The sequence below is a fragment of the Lepisosteus platostomus genome, chromosome 7 (genome assembly GCF_059453375.1).
Source record: "Lepisosteus platostomus isolate fLepPlt1 chromosome 7, fLepPlt1.hap1, whole genome shotgun sequence".
In the NCBI taxonomy this organism is placed as follows: domain Eukaryota; kingdom Metazoa; phylum Chordata; class Actinopteri; order Semionotiformes; family Lepisosteidae; genus Lepisosteus; species Lepisosteus platostomus.
In genome coordinates this window covers 578,456-597,279 of record NC_142617.1, presented here as the reverse complement: position 1 = coordinate 597,279, position 18,824 = coordinate 578,456, and the positions used below count along the sequence as shown (strand labels likewise).

General features: G+C 41.5%; 1 protein-coding gene across 1 annotated transcript; it reads left to right on the top strand.

Moving 5' to 3' along the window:
• The first annotated feature begins 1,477 nt into the window (after positions 1-1,477).
• Positions 1,478-6,709, top strand: LOC148657713 (collagenase 3-like). Its single transcript, XM_088638359.1, has 10 exons — positions 1,478-1,624; positions 2,076-2,317; positions 2,730-2,878; positions 3,053-3,178; positions 3,300-3,455; positions 3,908-4,028; positions 4,488-4,621; positions 5,026-5,185; positions 5,791-5,894; positions 6,120-6,709. The coding sequence occupies exons 1-10, from the start codon at positions 1,517-1,519 to the stop codon at positions 6,218-6,220; spliced, it is 1,401 nt and encodes a 466-aa protein (XP_088494485.1). The 5' UTR covers positions 1,478-1,516; the 3' UTR covers positions 6,221-6,709.
• Positions 6,710-18,824: the final 12,115 nt, after the last annotated feature.

Below are 18,824 nucleotides of genomic sequence, written 5' to 3'. Positions count from 1 at the left end.
CTAAAACATCTCTGCAGTCAAAGCAAGAAAGTAAAGTGCCAAGACAAACTCCTAGCTTCTTAGGAACAGGTAAATCCCTTACACCTGAGGAAGGCTCCACAGCCAGAAGGTTGTGTCCCTTTTCTTTCCCTTTCAGCAGGAATAAACCTTTACTTGTTCCTTTGCAGTCTATGCATGCTGACGCAGCTACAGTTCCTACTTGAACTTTTTTTAGTTTCTTATTTGTTCTTGGAGAGCTACTGAATGTGACTCCACCCTTGAGCATGTTTTTGGAAAGGTGATAAACTGTCTGCTGATATTTCTTTACACTTCTTCTGGGAGTCTGAAGCCCATCTGCCAGTCATGTGGGTGAATTGTAGACTGTGGGGTCCTTGCAGAAAAGGATGGATGCATGAATTAACTTCTTAGATCATTAAGTTGCCAGCAACCAAAAAGGCAAGAGGGGCTAGATGGCCTCCTCTCATTCGTAACCTCTCCTCCACAAAGCTGTCAATCAGGTGTCTCTGGGTTAGCATGGCAATGTGCATCAGGACTGACTCAGTTTTTCCAGATTATCTGTCCCAAGACAACTAAATAAGTACATCCTGTTTAACAACTAATAATGTCACTCAGTCACTTGACGGTGTGTATTTCTAGCAGAAGCCTGGGAAAATTAAAAAAGGAACTGTATGCTGTTGTTTGCAATTCACACTTCAAATGTAATGTGAAGAATGAACGTGAAGTTTTGCAATAGACAGGATTGCTTTGCAAGAGTGCTTCCTTCTACAGAAGATGAGGATTCAAACCTGGGTAATGAAGCAACACATAAGGATGACAGACAAAAAACAAGTATGTCATAAGTGTTTCAATCACAATTTCTCCTGAATATTATTCCATCAAACAGCTTACCTGATATGTTTTTATTTTAAATCTGTCTGTACAAATTGCAAGATATAAAATTTCCACCCTGAAACGTGTATAGTTTATCAAGAAATAACATATCATCTATATGATGAGTAGGATTTGACCAGGCATTTGTCTTTCTATTTAAAATCATTCTTGATCGTTGCAGTGGAGATGTTGTGTACACTGAATGCAAATGTGTCATTAAACAAGCAAAAAATATTCAAAGCAAGTGGTTCTTTTTAGCAAAGGTAAGCGGGGCTTTTCAGACAACAACATAAAAATAACATTGCAGTGTCATGATGAAAGTTTTGCAAATTCTGCCTGCAGTGCAATCTGCGAAAGAGAGCTGTTTAGACGTCTGTGTATGTGTACAGTCATACCATGTAGGTGTCTGTAAATCTTCTCAGGTTACTTCCCAGCTGCAGACCTGGAGTTCACCTCCTTACTGAACCACAATCACTCACTATAAGCACTTTTGAGCCGATGTCAGAGAGGAAGTGGCCTGGAGGTAGAAGGATGAAAATGAATCACTTGGATCAGTTGATGGGACAAAGATGGCACTTAGGTATAAATAGTCCTGCTCTCTGTACAGACTCTCACATCTGCCAGGACAGCGCTGCAGCGAGGCGCCATGAAGGCCAGCGGACTCTTGCTTTTTCTGGCAGTTGCACCTCTTTTTGCAGCCCCTTTGTCCAGAAAGGAGGCAGAACAGAAAGAAGACAACTGGATTTTTGCAGAGGTTAGCTGAGCCTTTTAAAGGATCATGTCTCCTTGACTTTCAGTCAGAATGAGCACATTTTCTGAGAGGACCCCCAGAAAATAGTGATAACCTGTCAGGAATCCAGCTAGCACTTAATTCAGACTTCAAATTTAAACCCTCCAGAGTACCACCTCTTTCTTTGAAAAAATAAAGAGGGACAAATTAAACAGCTCAGACGAACACAATTTAAATAACATTGAACAAATATGAGGGGGTCCATTGTATTAATTTGTTACTGTACTGTAACATGCAGTTAGTTGAATTATTTAGTCTTTTTGTTCTTTCAAAATATTAGGCTATTGACAACTGGGCAATGGTCTTGAAGTACAGATACACGAAAATGTGAAATCTCTTCCAAGTTGAAAACGTTTAGTCTCCAAGAAAGTCTTGTCTATCTTCTTAGCCTGGCTCCTTGTGTCTGTGTCTGCAGAAGTACCTCCGCAGGTTCTATGGCCTCTCCCCGCCTGGTCTGCGGGGGCAGCCGGGGTCCCCCGACTCTGTGCAGCTGAAGATCCAGGAGATGCAGGGTTTCTTGGGGCTGGAGGTGACCGGACAGCTGGACCCCGACACGCTGGCTGTCATGAACATGCCCCGGTGTGGGGTCCCTGACGTGGGGGAGTATAATCTCTTCCCCAGGAATCTCAAATGGAGAAACAACAATGTGACCTTCAGGTAGGACGGTCACAGCTGGGCTACGTCACCTGGAAAGACATGCCAGTGTTTTGAAATATTTTCTAAGCTGCCATTGTGTTTCAGAAGAGCATTGAGTTAGATATGCCACAAATTCACTGTTAGAAGCAGTCTAACGTACAGTACCAAAAGGAAAGCTTCCTTTATTAATGTTTCTGAATATGTTATATATATATGTTTTTTACTCATATAACTTACTATAGAGGAATAATTTGAATTTACCAGCAATGTGTATTAAACAGTAGAACTTACAGTACTTCCTGACTAGTCAACTCCAAATGAATAACATTTTAATTTTTATTTTCTGTATTATAAAATAAGGAAGCAAAATGCTCTCTCCTAACTTGACTAGAGTAGATGTTCTTTGATTTTTTTTTATTACTGTTTGCTTCAGGATTGTAAATTACACCCCAGATCTGAAACCTTCTGAAGTGGACAGGGCAATCCATAATGCTCTCAAAGCATGGAGTGATGTGACCCCTCTGGTTTTCAAGAAGATACACAACGGTACTGCAGACATCATGATAGCTTTTGGAGCAAAAGGTAACCTTCCTTCCCTCCACGCCAGATTCACAGCACGGTGACAGTTGTGTGGTACCTGGGAGATGTGTTTCAGAGCCATTTCTGCCCAGCTGGAGGACAGCGATAGGATGTTTAATTGAATCCCCATTTCCAGCTGTACTCTGTGTCTAACCCTGATCTTCCTTCCTGCCGCAGAACACGGAGACTTTAATCCCTTTGATGGGCCCAACGGCTTGCTGGCCCACGCCTACCCTCCAGGGAATGGGATTGGGGGAGACACGCATTTTGACGAAGACGAAACATGGTCAACCGACTCAAGCGGTACAGTAATTCTCAGGGCTTGTATTTTAGCTTCCAGCCATGGCACCCATGTAGCCCGAGCAAGCCCACTGAAAAGAGCTGTGCCCTCACTAATACAGCGTGCTCTGTGTCTCCTGCGTAGGCTACAACTTGTTCGTCGTTGCAGCCCATGAGTTTGGCCACGCTCTGGGCCTCGCCCACTCCTCGGACCCGGGGGCTCTGATGTTCCCAGTGTACTCTTACTCCCGGGGCTTCCCCCTCGCTGAGGACGACATGCACGGAATACAGGCTCTCTACGGCAAGTGGGGAACTGAGCTCGCCGGTTATCCTATGCCGCACAGGGACAGTGAGAACCCGTGTCCACACTTGTGAGAACCACGGTGCTGCTCCCAGGAGCCCTGAAGGAGGGTTAGCGCTGGCTGGAGCAGCGGTGTGACTCTCGCTGACGACACTGCAGGCTTGCATGTGGCCAAGATGATCCAGTGGGCTGTCGGCTGTGCTCTGCCACCTGGGGATTCTACAGGAGTTCTGATAAAACTAAGCACCGATCTCAGCATCCATATGCAAATAATTTGAGGTGGCTGCAGTGTTAACTTTGGAATTTATTTTTTGCAGTCATATTTCAGAAAGTTTTTCCCTTTTTAATATTTTTCTAAATGCCATGCTTATATATGTTTCTGAAATACAGAGGTATTTTTGTTAAATTTTGCACAAAGTCATTTTTTTTTTGTGGGTCATTCTCAAATGCAGGCCCGAACCCCGACCATCGAAAAGTGAAACCCAAGCCTGACGCCCCAGACAAATGTGACCCCATGTTGACCTTTGATGCAGTGACTGAACTCAGAGGGGAAACAATCATCTTTAAGGACAGGTAGCGTCTGAAAAAACCTCTGTAACCACTCGCTATATAAGAGCAGTGATGTGCAATATAAATATTACTTTTTACGTAAAGATCCAAAATTTTAAACAAACTACTGATGATTAACAAAATTTAACATTGAACAACTGATAAGCTAATGAAGCTAATGAAGCATTATGAAAGTGTGCACTGTCATTTGTCATAAAAAAGTCATAGAATAACTTAACTGCTTTACCTGATTTGTGGATTGTGATCTTTGGTGGGTAATGACTTTGCGTGACTGAAGTGCTGCAGGAGAAGTTTGTAAGACCTTCACCTCAGAGCTCCTGCACCAGTCAGACTGGGTTGGGAGGTACATTAACCAGCAGCTGGCAGTGGTTCTGCTCTGCAGGTGTCTTCTAGTGCCAGTTTCTGTGGGGCTCTGTGCTTTGTGTTGGTGGGCTGGTGCAGCTGACTGCGTCTGTGTCCCAGGTTCTACTGGCGCCTGCACCCCCAGATGGTGGAACCCGAGCAAACGCTCATTAAGATGACCTGGCCATCTATTCCAAACAAGATTGACGCAGCCTATGAAAATCCTGTGAAAGACCTCGTTTTCATATTTAAAGGTTGGTTTTCTACTACAATCAGCACTGTGCAGCTATGGGACAGACTGTATACTGTGCTGTGCGTGCTGTACTCTACACAGTAGTTCACATTCCTCTCATTGTGTGTTTTATTCATTCTTTCCTGAACGCAGTACGCACAGTTCTCTACCTTCCTCTCCGTAGTAATGTTGTGCTGTGCGCACGCCACCTGTGTAAGAAATGCCTAGTAAGGAGTTATCAGGTGGACAACTGACACGTTTCTCCTATGGACTGTGTTTTGTCAAGGGCTGGAGGGCTCAGATTTGACACAACATAGTGAAAATCTCATCAACGTGTCTTTCCTTTAAGAAATGTGCCGATCGAATGTAAGAAAACTGCAAGCTTCTGCTGGTTGAAGGGCTGTCTGTGTGGTGACTTCTCCCCAGGTATCAGGATGTGGGCTCTCAATGGGTACAACCTGGTGGAAGGCTACCCAAAGTACATTCACAAGCTGGGCCTTCCGAAAAGCATCCGCAGGATCGATGCTGCTGTTTACATGGAGGACAGTGGGAAGACCCTGCTCTTCACAGACGAAGACTACTGGAGGTCAGTATCAGCAGTCTGAGCACCATGATCCATCCCCTGACACAGCTGCGCAGAGCGTGAATCACAGACGCCTGATCTCACACGGTTTCCTCTAGGTTTCCCAAGAGGCAGGCGGATGTCTCTTGCTCCTTTAAGTGGTACTCACTGGGGTCTTACAGTGGTTTACCACACTTGTGCTTTCACCGTGCTTTTATACAGTGGACCATGGGAATGCCACAATGTGACAATAAATGTTATTAATTCACTGCGGTAAATCAGGGTATTCCTCTGCAATATAGTAGTAAATCACATTGAAACTGAAACCGTAGGAAACCACACCTCAACTGAGGTGAGACCATAGTACAGCTCTACACTTTCGATGATGCGGTGACACAATAATATACTCCAATGGAGGGGCTGTTGCAGAGAGGAGCAAGCCAGCCAACCATGTTGAACTGGAGTTCTTTCAAGGGGCAGCTCATACTGATTATCAACTCGCAACTAAAGGAGCTGGAAGGGCCAGATGGACTTCACTTAGGCTGAGATTTTCTTACGTTACGTTCATAATTTCTCCCTTGTCCGAGTATGAGCACGAATGAAATGACTGATGTCTGTTCCTCTCTCAGCTATGATGAGAGTAGTGGGACCATGGACCCAGGGTATCCCAGGTCAATAGAAGACGATTTCCCGGGCATTGGGGAAGAGATGGATGCTGTCTCCTACAAATACGGTGGGTAACCAAGCTCTTCTATGGACCTGTCAGAGAAGTGTCTGCTGTCTTTGGCTGGAGAAGAGACAGATATTAGCTGCACTAAAAAGGCAGAACTTGGGAACCTAAAATAATGCAGATTTTTAGGAGTTTTGTGTATGATCTTCACTGATGCTGGCTATCTTGAATACACCTTTATCTTACAACTCAAGCTGAACAAGTTATCTTGTTTTTTTTTCCTGCCAGGATATCTGTATTTCTACAGGGGTGCAATACAGTTTGAGTACAACTACAGAGCACGCAAAGTTCTTCGCATCCTGAGGACAAACTCCATTCTCAACTGCTAAAACCCAACAAGGAAAAAATAACATTTCTGCACATCTTTTTTTCAAAAAACTTTATTTTATGGTTTGTTGAGACTTCAAGCCATGTCTGGTCTGGAAACCAGAGTTCAGTTATTTAATTTTGGTCTGAGGCCAAATGTTATTAAATTATTGATTTTGTTAAATAAATTATTACGTGACTGAAAAATCCCCAATTTATTCTGCATGTGTTCTTCTGTATTTCTGAGTTACAGGAGTCATAGCAAAATGAGGGGATTTTCCATTTCTGTGGTTCATGGTGTATGTGAAAGAAGTAGCTTCTTATTTCTTAAGAAGGATATGAAAACCAATTTGTATTGTGTGTATGAGAGAGAGGAGGAGTGCTGTGTGGAATATAGAATGGACTTATTGAGTTTATTAAAGAACTGAACATTTGTGGTGGTTAATTTCAGTGGTTTGAGCACTTAAAGCCTGAGAAAAGGAAAAACAGAAATAATAAAAATCTCAACACAATACTGTTCCCTTTGTCTAGTGTGTTCTGTATGTCCAATAAAAATAAACAGTGTAATTCTGAATACAGGATCATTCCTGACACTACCGACAAAGGACAGGTCAGCCATTGGCTTCTTTTGCATCGACAGGACACAACGGCAATCATAGCTGGTAACAATCTTATTAGTTAACAAATCTACAAATAAAAAGCATTTTATTGTACATTAGTGGTTAAAAACTTCAAAAGTCTTTCAAACAGAACTTTAGGTTTAGTCCTATCCTGATAGATGCACAGAAACAGAGCCATATCTGAGGAGTGCTCTCAGTGACAAACAACATACTATAGGAAATGACATTTAAAGACATTCGGTTGAGCAGGTGCTCAGGGATTATATTTCTTTATTCACACTTATCCTAAAACGTAGAACAATCATCAGGTAGGACAATCATTTTAAACCCTCCAGCTGTTCTATCAGCAATGAATCAAGAATACGGTTTGCAATTTCCCTGCTCTTGGAGCAATTTTTAAAATGAATTCTGAGCATCCTTAATACTCACAATTGAGTTACATTACACTACAAATACTCAAATGGCTTTAATATAGTCATGTAAGTGAATAACAGTGACAGAGACATTGGCAAACAGTCAAAAGTTTCTACTCCAGTAAGACAGCAAACTTTGTGAGAAGAAGATTCAGTGAGAAGTACATAAGATCTCCTTGGAGTATCTTTACATAAAGACATTGGAATTCTCTGCAAAAAGCCTAATATATATGGTGGTGGAGGGGAGTCCCCTTTACCTGTAAAGCACTTTGAGTGGAGTGTCCAGAAAAGTGCTTTATAAGTATAAAGAAATATTATTATTATTATAATTACATATTTCTAGATCTGCTGGTATACCCTTGAAAAATGTGGAGTATTTCACCCTAATTGGTCCAGTAAAGTGCCCAGCTATAGAAATGAGTACAAAGGTAAATAATCAGCCAAATACCTTAGCGATTGTGACTCACTGGCGGGTGACCATACGGCTAACCGTTCATAGTGGGTGACCAGGAGGCCCACCGAAGGTCTGGGGGTGACCAGGCGGCAGTCTCCATGCTGTGCGCGAAAATGACCAAGTCCCCCGGGTGACCAGAAGGCCCTCCGACACTTCCTGTCCACTGCTTTAAATTTCATTCCATTACGATACTTTCCCATGCCATATAAATATAAAAAAATATAAAAATATTTGACAAAGCAGAAAACAAGGCTTTCCCACCTGAGTACTGATAAGCCGGAGCTCCTCCACCACAGAGCCAGTGCTGGTAGTTTGTAATGACGGACACTGCAGCTGTGGATCTCCTGTGGAGCTCTGGGGGTTCATCCCAGTGATGTGCAGCCCATTCTCATCAGGTGGGGCTGCACACTGGTGGTGGTGGAGGGGATCCCCATTACCTGTAAAGCGCTTTGAGTGGAGTGTCCAGAAAAGCGCTATATAAGTGTAAGCAATTCTTATTATTATTAATTAGCAAGACTGAGTGGAAGAAAGTGTGGAGAGCTGGTCAAATACCGATCAATAACCTACTCTTCCTTTTAGGGATATTTGAGAAGGTTTTCTGGCCTGAAGCCCCGAAGGGGGCAGGGAGGGGCAGCTGCGTGAGAGGCTGAAGCTCATGCAGCAGGAGAGCGGGGAGCCCACAGAGGAGGCCCTGGCGGCCATGAGGAGGCCCCGCTGCAGCCTCTCAGGCGAGCAGGCCTTCGGGAGAAACGTGATCTGACGTACAGGTGAGAGTGACGTAATGGGTCATGAAGATCAAAGTACCAATTGTCTTTCTATTGTGGAATGAAATTCTGGAATCTTTGTAACCAACATGAATATTTCTGGACCATTTGTTTCTGATCAACACCAATTTTCTACATTTTACTGGCTTGGAGCATTGGAGCATTATATCGCTGCCTTCATAGTCTCTTCAACCACAAGGCATCACTTATTGAGACAACATTACTAATCACAATTTTTTTTAAGAAAGTATGAAAAATCAGTTCAGTCAGGAGGACATTGCAAGTATAGAAAGATTCATGAATCATGAACTCCATGAATCAAGGGATTCGTCAGAGTTTCTTGAGTAAAAATCTCATGAGCTGCTAACAAAGCTAATAAAATAAGAAAAAAAATCTATATGAAAAAACTGAAGTGTTCTCACAGTTTTCCTCATAAAAGCCTAAATGTGTCAGAGACAAGATTAGGAATGTCGGAAATTATCTTAAAGGTTCTAGTACAGTTTGTTGTCCCTTTAGGCGCCTTTCAAATAGTTAATTAACTGCAAAGGTGAATTGAACAAATTTGAAGGAAAATGTTTTTAATCTAAAGGTGGTGTTTCTTATCAAATACTGGTTGTGACAATACCCTCTCTACTAATACAAAATTAGCTGGAATTAACATTTTCCGAACTTAATAAAGAATAAAACTAATCCAAATTAAAATAAAATGTCCCTTAAGTGCATTGGTAATTTTGCAAGTGTTATTCTGCTGTTATTAATAGATTTGTTCTCACAATGATAGGCTAAAACAAAACAGCAATACATCGAAGTCTTTGCTATTATGAGTCTGCTTTGAACTTAAAAGACATTTTCGAGTGCAGCCTAAACTGTACAATAGAATGATACAAAACACAAAGAACCATTAATCAAGGAGTGGGGTGTGTATTGTTTTAATCAGATTCAAGTTGAACATCACTTAAAACTGCAAAGTAAATTAAACTCTGATCAAATATTATCCAATGTTTTGGTAAAAACACCACAGACGTGGGACTTTAAAGGAGAAATACCTCAGCAAACCTCAGGTCTTCATCGCTCGTTTTGTCCAAATGCAGTGCAGAAGCCAGAGCCATGCAGAGTTGAGCCAAAATACAGAGCCATTGCCAGACAGCCTTCATGTTCCTGAGGAGAACACTTCCCTCTCATTTTCGCCACTGTCCTGTCCATCAGCTTTTAACGGCGTGCAGGGACCATGTGTTCAAACGAGACCTGTATCTCTACAACACGTTGCCCCCGATCGCAGAGACATATAAATACTGATGTACAATAAAAACAGAACAGCCTCTTTTACATTGGTATCTCATTTGAGGCATAATACTACTTACATTTCAAATTGTGACCAAACAGGCATGATGTTTGAGTACTAGTGTTCCTTGCACTAACAAAATACTGAACTCGAGTCATCATTTTAAAAAAACACAATGTTCTCAGTGGTTGGTATTTCAATAACATTTTTTAAATTTGTTGATTAAGAATCTGCACAAATAGACATTTAAAAAGCTGTGATTTTAGTCACAACACAACCATACCCATCCTGTATAATGAAGATTAGCTGGTTGATGTTCATATGACTGAAGCAAACCTGTTTTTGAGAGCCACTGCCAAGCAATTATCAACAGGCAGATAGTGAAAGGACACCAGCTCTGTAGAGAACTGGACACATCCTGAAAGACAGACAATCACTAACATCTTATCATGTCCAGCCAAATGCTCTGCAAAATAATGACTTAACATGGGAAAAACTCTTTTGGCAACAAAAGTCATGACAATACCCTTTTCTCTGTTGCAATAAATGAACTGGAAATGAAATATGCCTAGACTTAATAAAGACTAAAATGGATCAAATGTTAACCAAAAGCTGTGTAATGTGTTCCAGACCCACAGAGCACTTTTCTGAGAAGTGTCTCTTTTTTCAATTCTGAATGCTCCTCATCTTATTTTGTACTTGTCTGTCCATGTTCATGTATTATTGTTGATTCGAAGGTCTGATTATCTCAATACCTTTAATCTAGATCTAGACAAGCTTACTTTGACCCAGGTTAAAAAGATTCAGTTCTGGAAAATGTCTGATGAAGACATCACCTGTAATCTAGAAATTACATTGACTTCTTTAAAAAAAAAAACCTTTTCTATAACTGAACACAATATTCCAATTGAGGTCCAAGATATACAATTTGAAAAGATTTAAATCCTACAGTATGTGTTACACTACTGTATTTTCCAAATCATTTTTTCAGCTTTTTTTTGCTTTCAAACACTGAGTAGATATGGATTGATATAGCTTTTGCGATTCACTAATGAAGTTTTTCTCATCGGCTTTGTCTCCTATCTCCTATCAGTTTGGTCTGCAGATATTCTCTGAAAAACTAGTACTTTTTTGGACTGTGCTTTCTCAAAGCCACTCAGGCCCCTCAAACCTCTCCCTCTTTCCTTAAGAAATACAGTAGTACGCAAGAATACAGAGTTTCTGCAAGAAGCAGAAGCTGTCTCCTACAGTATACTGGGTCAGCCTGAGGGAACTGGGTGGCTTTGAGGAAGCACCATCATGCTGAGCAACCAAACCACTGCCGCCACATCAGACCGCGCTGTTCCCTGGAAGAGCCAGCAGCATGGGAATCCACACTTTCTGCAACTTCATGCACAACAAGGTGAAAACACCCAGGGCAGAGGGTCGGGGTCTGATCTTGCATCCCGTATTACTGATTTATTTCAGTATTTCACATGCTGAGTGATCGAGGATACTTCTGTATACATGCCACAGTTTTGAGGAATAAACACAAAGGCTGTTAACACAAAAATTCCAAAGCAAAGATAGTTTAACAGCAGCTGTCAGTGGAGTTCCATTGGCCACAAACTTTCATGCAAAAGCTCAGCCCCCTTCCCAGTGTTTCCAAAGCCGGATATACCGAGAGCATGACCTACACGGCCAACCTGACTGAAAGAAACAGCACACAATTAAAACAAAAAAATAGAAAACAAAAGAAACAATCTTTAAAATGCTTTTTTGTGGACGTAAGAATGTGACAAAAGAGAGGTGTCATTTGGTCCAGAGTCTGTGTGGTTATTTAGTTAATAGGTCTGAGAATCTCATGGATACAGATTGGTAGCTGGTTGCATACTCCCACAACCCCTTGTGTAAAGAAGTGTCTCCTTTTCTCTGTTTCATGGGGGCACACTGCAGGGATTTGGGGAAGAACAGGAAAGAAGTAAAAACTAATTCCATAAAAAATATTTTTTTCTTACATATTTGATCACAAGCGAAATGCATTTTCTTAAAACCCCAAGAAATGAGTAACTGCTTTTTCACACAGGTTAAATTGTCATATATTCTCATTTTTGGGCAACTATAGAACATTTCTGTGATCCCTCATGGTCCACATTGTTGGTGAGCTAGAGTTCCCTTTGCTCCTGCCCCGGTCAGGGTGTTAAAACAGTATGTCTAGAGGTCGAAGAATGATTGGTTTTGGTTACCTGGCATTTGATGGGATAGCGTTATAGCGTGGTGCAAGTCAGCCACTTCAGAAACCTTGGAATTTACTGTGGCTCAAACCCTGTTTATCATCAGCAGTCTTTCCCTCAGAATCCAGATTAACTGCAGATGCAAACAACAGGATATTTATAAGATTCAGGTTTCCAGTAAATGATCTGTGCAATCAGTGGGTGGCCAAACCAAAGACTGATCTTTGGTTTGATTCTTTTGCTTATGAACTACACAGTATACTGAGAGGCAACTGCTGCTCCTTTCCAGAGCGTCTATTTCCCAGAATAATCTTAACACAATCAGCTGATAATCAAATCCAACACAAGCAAAAAATTAAAAATCAAACCCATGTTTTTGACTTCTATGAGACATGGGTGCTTTTGAAATATATGTAAATAACAGAGGTGTAGGAAACTGTTTTTTAAATTGTTTTTTCAGTTGTTGCTGCCAGAGGTCCCACAGTAAATATCGTCAGGAAATTAACGATGAAGCACTTGGTCCAATACGTGTGCAGCACACAGTGACACAGCTGAAAAAAATTCCCATATGAAAGGAAAGACTTTCTTGATAAGAGATGAATTAGCTGTCACATGTGTGAGTTGCAAGGACTTTGACACTATCTGTCGTGTGAACTGGAAGCACTGCAACCTGCAACCTAGACATCAACTGCAAGTGGCAGCTGGATGTGACACTACATAGGCATTTATCAGTTATCTGTTCTTTTGGAGGAAGAGAAGAAATACTTGACACAATCTAAATTTCTCTTGAAATAATAGCAACAGAGTGAGCTGTCCAAATTGTGGAAGGATCATTATTCTGTTTGAGAGGATCGCTGAGGACGTTGCAGAACAAGAGGCACTTCTTTACACAAAGGGTAAGGAGAGTATCTAACAAGCTACACAGCCATGATTTTGAAATGTATATGCATGTCTTCTTAGGAAAACTTATTAATTTGAAGATACATTCAAAGCAAAATAGCAACATAACAAATTCAGTCCCATTTCTTCACAATCAAACTCGCCAAGCAGTATTAGAAAGCAATATTTGTAAGGCAACAATGTTGAAGCCGATACGCAGCCCTCCTTCAAGAAACAGCTGGATAAGATCCTTGGTACAATTTGCTACTAAATACCAAACAAGCTAGATGCCCTCCCCCACCTCAGAAACCACAGTTCCTACTTGTGTTTGTCTCCACACACATATTGCAATTGTTAGTATGTGTTTTAAGAAGGATCCGGGAAAGAAATTAATGATTTATGTGTCATCTAAGTGGAGGGAGATGATGACTGTATCAGGCCCTTTAAGCCCTGAGGAAACAGTACGTGTATGAAGTATGAGCCCGAGGAAGACTGATGCCGCCTGCAGACAGGACTGCTACCCTGGCACAGCCTTAACAACTCAAACACAGAGCTGGAAGTGCTCTCAGCGTCCCGGTCAGACGGGAACCAGCCTGCAGCCTCTTGCTCTGCACAACAAACGAACAAAGCAAAGGTGTCGAACAAGAAGAGACCACACGTTAGCTCAATCCCAAGCCACTAGAAACTTTTAAAATTCTTGTAAATAGCCACACTAGAGGTGAATTAGGCAATTATTAACTAGTAAAGGGTTTAGGAATTGACATTTTCAGCAATTATACTACTGTATCGGATAATAAGGGTGGTGAAGGGTGTGGTGTGTGTTACTGGGACAGTTCAGGTGCAGCAGCTTGGTCAAGGGGACAAGAGCAGAGAATCACCTGGGATTTGTACCCATAACCTTCTAGTTTCAAATCCAGAACCCTAGACACTGTGTACAATGTTTTTACTACTAGGTAAATAACCATTCAAGAATGAAAGTTTAGAAATATGCTAAAGCACTTATAGACAAACAATTGACATTACATTATTGACATTACACTTATTGTAACAATGCCTTTCAGGTAACTCAGAAAAAGTGCTAAAAGATACTGGATCAACACAGTGATTCCACAGCCGTGTCCAGTGTAATCATGTGATGTGGACTATGCTACACCACACTATGTACATGCACACTACATTTATACACTAGAAAGACAGAAAGACACTTTTGCAACTGCAAGTTTAAGGCTATAGTTTGGCACAAATGCTTAATTTCTTAATTAAAGATGCAATTTCATGAGGGATGATCTCCATGTTTACTTTGGAAATAGCTTTTCATTATTAGGGGATTTATATTTCCACCTTCAGAATTTAACCAAGCAGAAAAGCCATGGAACTTGAACTTTTATTATATTACATTTTAACTGGGACACTGGGTTCCTAAAAGCTTAAAAATCCTTTATGGGAAATTGTGGCAAGGCGGCATAAACATTTCCATTCTGGCCGAACTAAACCTGGGAAAATCCAGTGCTTTCCTAAACTTGTTTCCTTAAGCTGGTGTTGCATTCCTGAAAACTCCAAGTAAACGCACAGTAAACACTTCACAGGATATGACACACCAGTAAATGACATCAATTCCTCAATGCCGAGATTGTGCTGCAGGCACAGTCCATTGTGCAGAAATGAAAGAGTACCAATTTTCTAATCACCTGCTGCGTGATGATGCCTTTTTACAAAGACCTCATAATAATGTATCTCAGAGCTCAGCAATAGGTCACAGAGTTAGTGTTTGTTCACTGCTGGAGCACTGTTCGATCTTATCGATCGATTGACTTCTGAACCCAAACTTGAGTGTTGAATGAGTGTGTTTTTCACTCTCTGCTGAGCCACAACCCACACTTCAGGAAAAGAATAGACATATTTCTCACGTAGCTTCGGCCCAGGGTCGCAAACGAAGTGGGATCGTCCTGGGTGCTGCTATGACAGAGAGAACGAATTCAGCGAGCAGCACAAAACACAAGATCTGGAGAAATGTCCAAGGAAGAAAAGGGAAAAAACAAAGCACGAAAAGAAAGAAATGGAAAGATGCCGATCAGGAGCAAGTCAGCCAGCACCTTGGCACATGAGTCACCTGTCTACTGTACTCTGAAGACGGTTCATGTCCACCCACTCTGCTGGGACTTTGACTCTTAATAATGATGTAAGTTCAACACCAGTCCTACAGTGTCCCTCTGAAAACAGAACACTGTTCTGTCATGAGTGGGTTGCATGACTGTTGTGGAAAACTTCCCCCACATAGACTGTAAAAAAACAATAGGAAAAATCAGCAACAAAAACTGAATGAGAAGATTAAGCTAATGACTGATTTCTTAATCTATTCATCAGAACACCTACTAGAGGGAATTTTTGTATCTAGTTAATCTGGTATGGATACAGTAGCTCTGAGGTACATTGTGAGACGCACACGTACTGAACACCAAACAAAGGTTTCCGATTTCAGAAGGACTGAAGGAATGAGACAAGGAGGAGTGGACTCAGGATAGGTCTGGAAGAGAATGGGAGACAACAGCTTAAAGAGGTTCTTCTTGCTTGAAGCAAAGAGATTGACCAAATGCACAAATGGTTTTATACATTATTAGAAAAATATAGAAAATGGAAGAGAGCACTTTTATAAAATAATTCAAAACTAACAGAATACACGTAAGGACAGGCAGTGCTATAGAATAAAATGCAAGGGGAAAGAGACAAGTGAGGCTAAGATATCAAAGCAACATTTATTTTTAAGTTATAAAAATTTTTTGTTTCTTGAAAAGTGCTAATAAAAATGTTTTCTTCCTACCAGCCAAACAATGTCAAATAAAAGCTAATTAATTTAGAACATATACAGCATTTATATGTCAGATGGAGAGTGCAAAAAGAAGTAATTGCAGAGAAAATGTGATTATAAGCTTCTTCCTTGCTCAGTGCATCACTTTGTGATTATTGTATCTAAAGGAAATATCTAGTAATTAAATAGGAAAAAACCTAAATCACACACTTTCAAGCGATTTCAGCTTTTTATCCGGATTTGAGCCTGTGCTGATCTGCCTATATACTTTGACTTTAATTCATTACTCATGCCTTTGAGTACTGCAGCTAAGCAAAGGCTTCTCTAGACTGAATAACAAAGCTGTGCCACCTTCCTGCAGGTGATGAAAGGAGCTTACTCAAGCTTGGAGTTCTCGGTATTGCAAAGACTTGGAGCTGGAAAACAGCTAAACAAACTCTACTGACAGCAGCCAAATTCCTTAATCATGTCCCACGGTGCAGCTTGCACCCCCCTCAAGGGGAATTCAGCTGCTGACCTCTTGAGCCCCAAATATTCATAACACATCATCCCAGCAAAACGTCCCAACTCCAAACCGTACAAGGTGTTTTCAAAACCTTGTTGAAAACTGTGGGCTGGGCTGTATCAAAGTAACAATTATTATATTATTATACATCATGAGTCATTATTTACATGGATAATATTAGAAGGATAGTAAGAATATTGCAAGCAAAAATCGCTACATAACCCACACTATGGTTAGCTCTGGAAAAATCTGTTTTGAAACGATTAACCACCTAGAAAGCCTGGCGCCTATCATAGCTATTCTAATATAGCATTCTATCGGTAATGAAAGCCTGGATATCAGCATTAAACCCACTAATAACATTTGAGAGACCTTGCTTGTACGAGGAAATAGAGCAAATTACGTAATTAAAGTCACAGGAATAGATCTGAAAATAAAACAAAAACCAAAGAAATAGTGAAAGAACCAGATGTTTGTGAGTTTTGTGCCTGCTCATTTCATGATAATGCATTCATTTCATTTTCATTTCAGAACATGATGCATCTTCTGTGTCTGTGATACGGTTCATTTAGGATCAAGCAGAAAAAAAGCAGAGGACAAACACCAGAGTATCCAAAATTCTGAACAGAGGAAACGGCCATTGCTATCAACATGGCGAATACTAGTCAACACTGTGGGCTCCAGGCCAGAGCCGTCTGGGAACAGATGAAAAGGTGTCTCCTCCCAGAAACTGGATTAGACTTTAGCTAAAGACAAATGACTCAGGAGGTAACACTGAGGTATAAAAGGCAAAAGTCTTTTTTTCTCGTCATTGTTTGCATTATAGGGCAGAGCAGTGGTGAGTATTTTTCATTAATATAAAATCGTACGATTTTACTGCGCAAATGCAAACATCATCAATCAGCGTTTGTTTGTGTCGTGTTGCTGCTGCTACTTTGTTGCTCACAGCCTCTCTGTGCTAGCTTGCTTCCAAACACCGGCCACGTGCTCTGCTGGGGAACAGCCAGCATCGATACAGCCTGCTCAGCAGACCTCTGCCACGCCCCAGAGCAGCGTGACGAAACAACACGCTGACAGCTTGCAATTATCACTGGGAATCATCCGAGTAACCAAGCTCACATCAATGATTCACATCCTGAGAAAAACTCTCAGCACAAATAACAGCTGCCTCACAGGCTAATGTGCCTCACCAGTGTGTCATTTTAATTGATCCTGGTAAGCGTTCCCTTTGTGATTTCAGCAAACTCTGTAAGGCATTTTAAAGGAAAAAAACACACCAAGAAAGAGCAACCGTTGAGATCCCAAATAATTTGTCCCCAGAGGTGGTTGGAATGACTTATCTTTACTTGTTGTGTGGCATGAAGGCTCAAACAAGCAAGGCCTTTTCCTTCTCAGGAGTCTGCAACACAAGCTAGCACCAAAACACTTAAGCTCTTGACCACACAACCCAGCACAGCACCGGGACCAAGAGACTGCTACAGACTTAAATTTACTGACAAAATAATGGTTTGAATGATTAAACAAAAAACAGACCTGTTGCAGTTATTAGAATTTAATAATAATGAGGAGGAGGTTTCTCCCTTTCCTTTTGAGTTCAGAAATGAGGCTAAATAACCCATTGAAAGCAAGAACCCATTTCATGTAAATTGCTTATGCGGATTATTAATTTAATGATCAGCAGAAAACATTCCTCATCTGTGACAGCTGTCCATAGAAATCCAGTTATCCTCCGATAAAAGTGTATTCTGGAAATGCTGATATTATTCCACTGTCTATGTACAGTACTGAGCTAGACTGACAAGAACAGTACAACACAGCCCTCGGGGAGATCTACTCTGGTCTTACCGGCAAGTATAGCAAGACACCATGAAAGCAACGCAGATTCACAGGACAGCACAGTGACAAGACATTTCTATATGGAGTTGACAAAACCCATAGAAAACAAAGTATCAAGATTTAAAAGGGTGAACATCAGGGTTTCACTAGGGTAGCATAGAGATACCACAGGGGATGTTACGAGCAGATGGAGGCTAACGGCCTGTCTAGCTTATTCGGTTGCTAGTAAGTCAGTGATCCCCAGATATCTGGCAGCAGCAGGATCTAGAGACAGAAAGGTGAAAACATGGTTTGTGTGTCACATCACCTGAGTAGCCGCACACTGGCTGGGCCACCTGGTCAGAAAGCTGTGCACATCGGCGCCTGTGCGCAGCCCAGCTGGGTCTCCACAGGCCTTCACCCAGGAGGAGCTGCAGAGCATCAAGACGATGAGAAGAAAGGGCTGGGATTTGGAATAAATATTATACACAGGGTGTTCACTGAGCACCCAGGGCAGGGTCTGTATTAGGCCCACTGCTTGTCCTGATTTCCAACGACGATCTTGCCTCCGACATACTTCATCACAGAGGACACACTCATAGGAGGGACAGCCTACACTGTGGGGAGGAATACAGAACACTCAGGGCTGGAGAGAAGCCAGCGCAAGGGCTATGTCCAGGGTGTGAAAACAAACCCTCCAAACGGTTTGAGTGGGGAGCTGTGTCAGAGTGTGAGCTGCAAAGGAACAGGTTTTCATGCTGGAACGTAGAGAGGGAGAAGTTACAAGTCTTCAAAAATCCTGAAAGAGTGAGAAAGTTGCAAAATGAGTTACTTTGTACTCAGCAGCAAGAGCAAGAGGTACAGAGTTGTACTAAA

Coding starts and splice junctions, on each gene's coding strand:
- LOC148657713 (XM_088638359.1), top strand. CDS start 1,517: ATGAAGGCCAGCGGACTCTTGCTTTTTCTGGCAGTTGCACCTCTTTTT. Junction 1,625..2,075: donor ACAACTGGATTTTTGCAGAG/GTTAGCTGAGCC, acceptor CTGTGTCTGCAG/AAGTACCTCCGCAGGTTCTA. Junction 3,456..3,907: donor CGGAATACAGGCTCTCTACG/GCAAGTGGGGAA, acceptor TCTCAAATGCAG/GCCCGAACCCCGACCATCGA.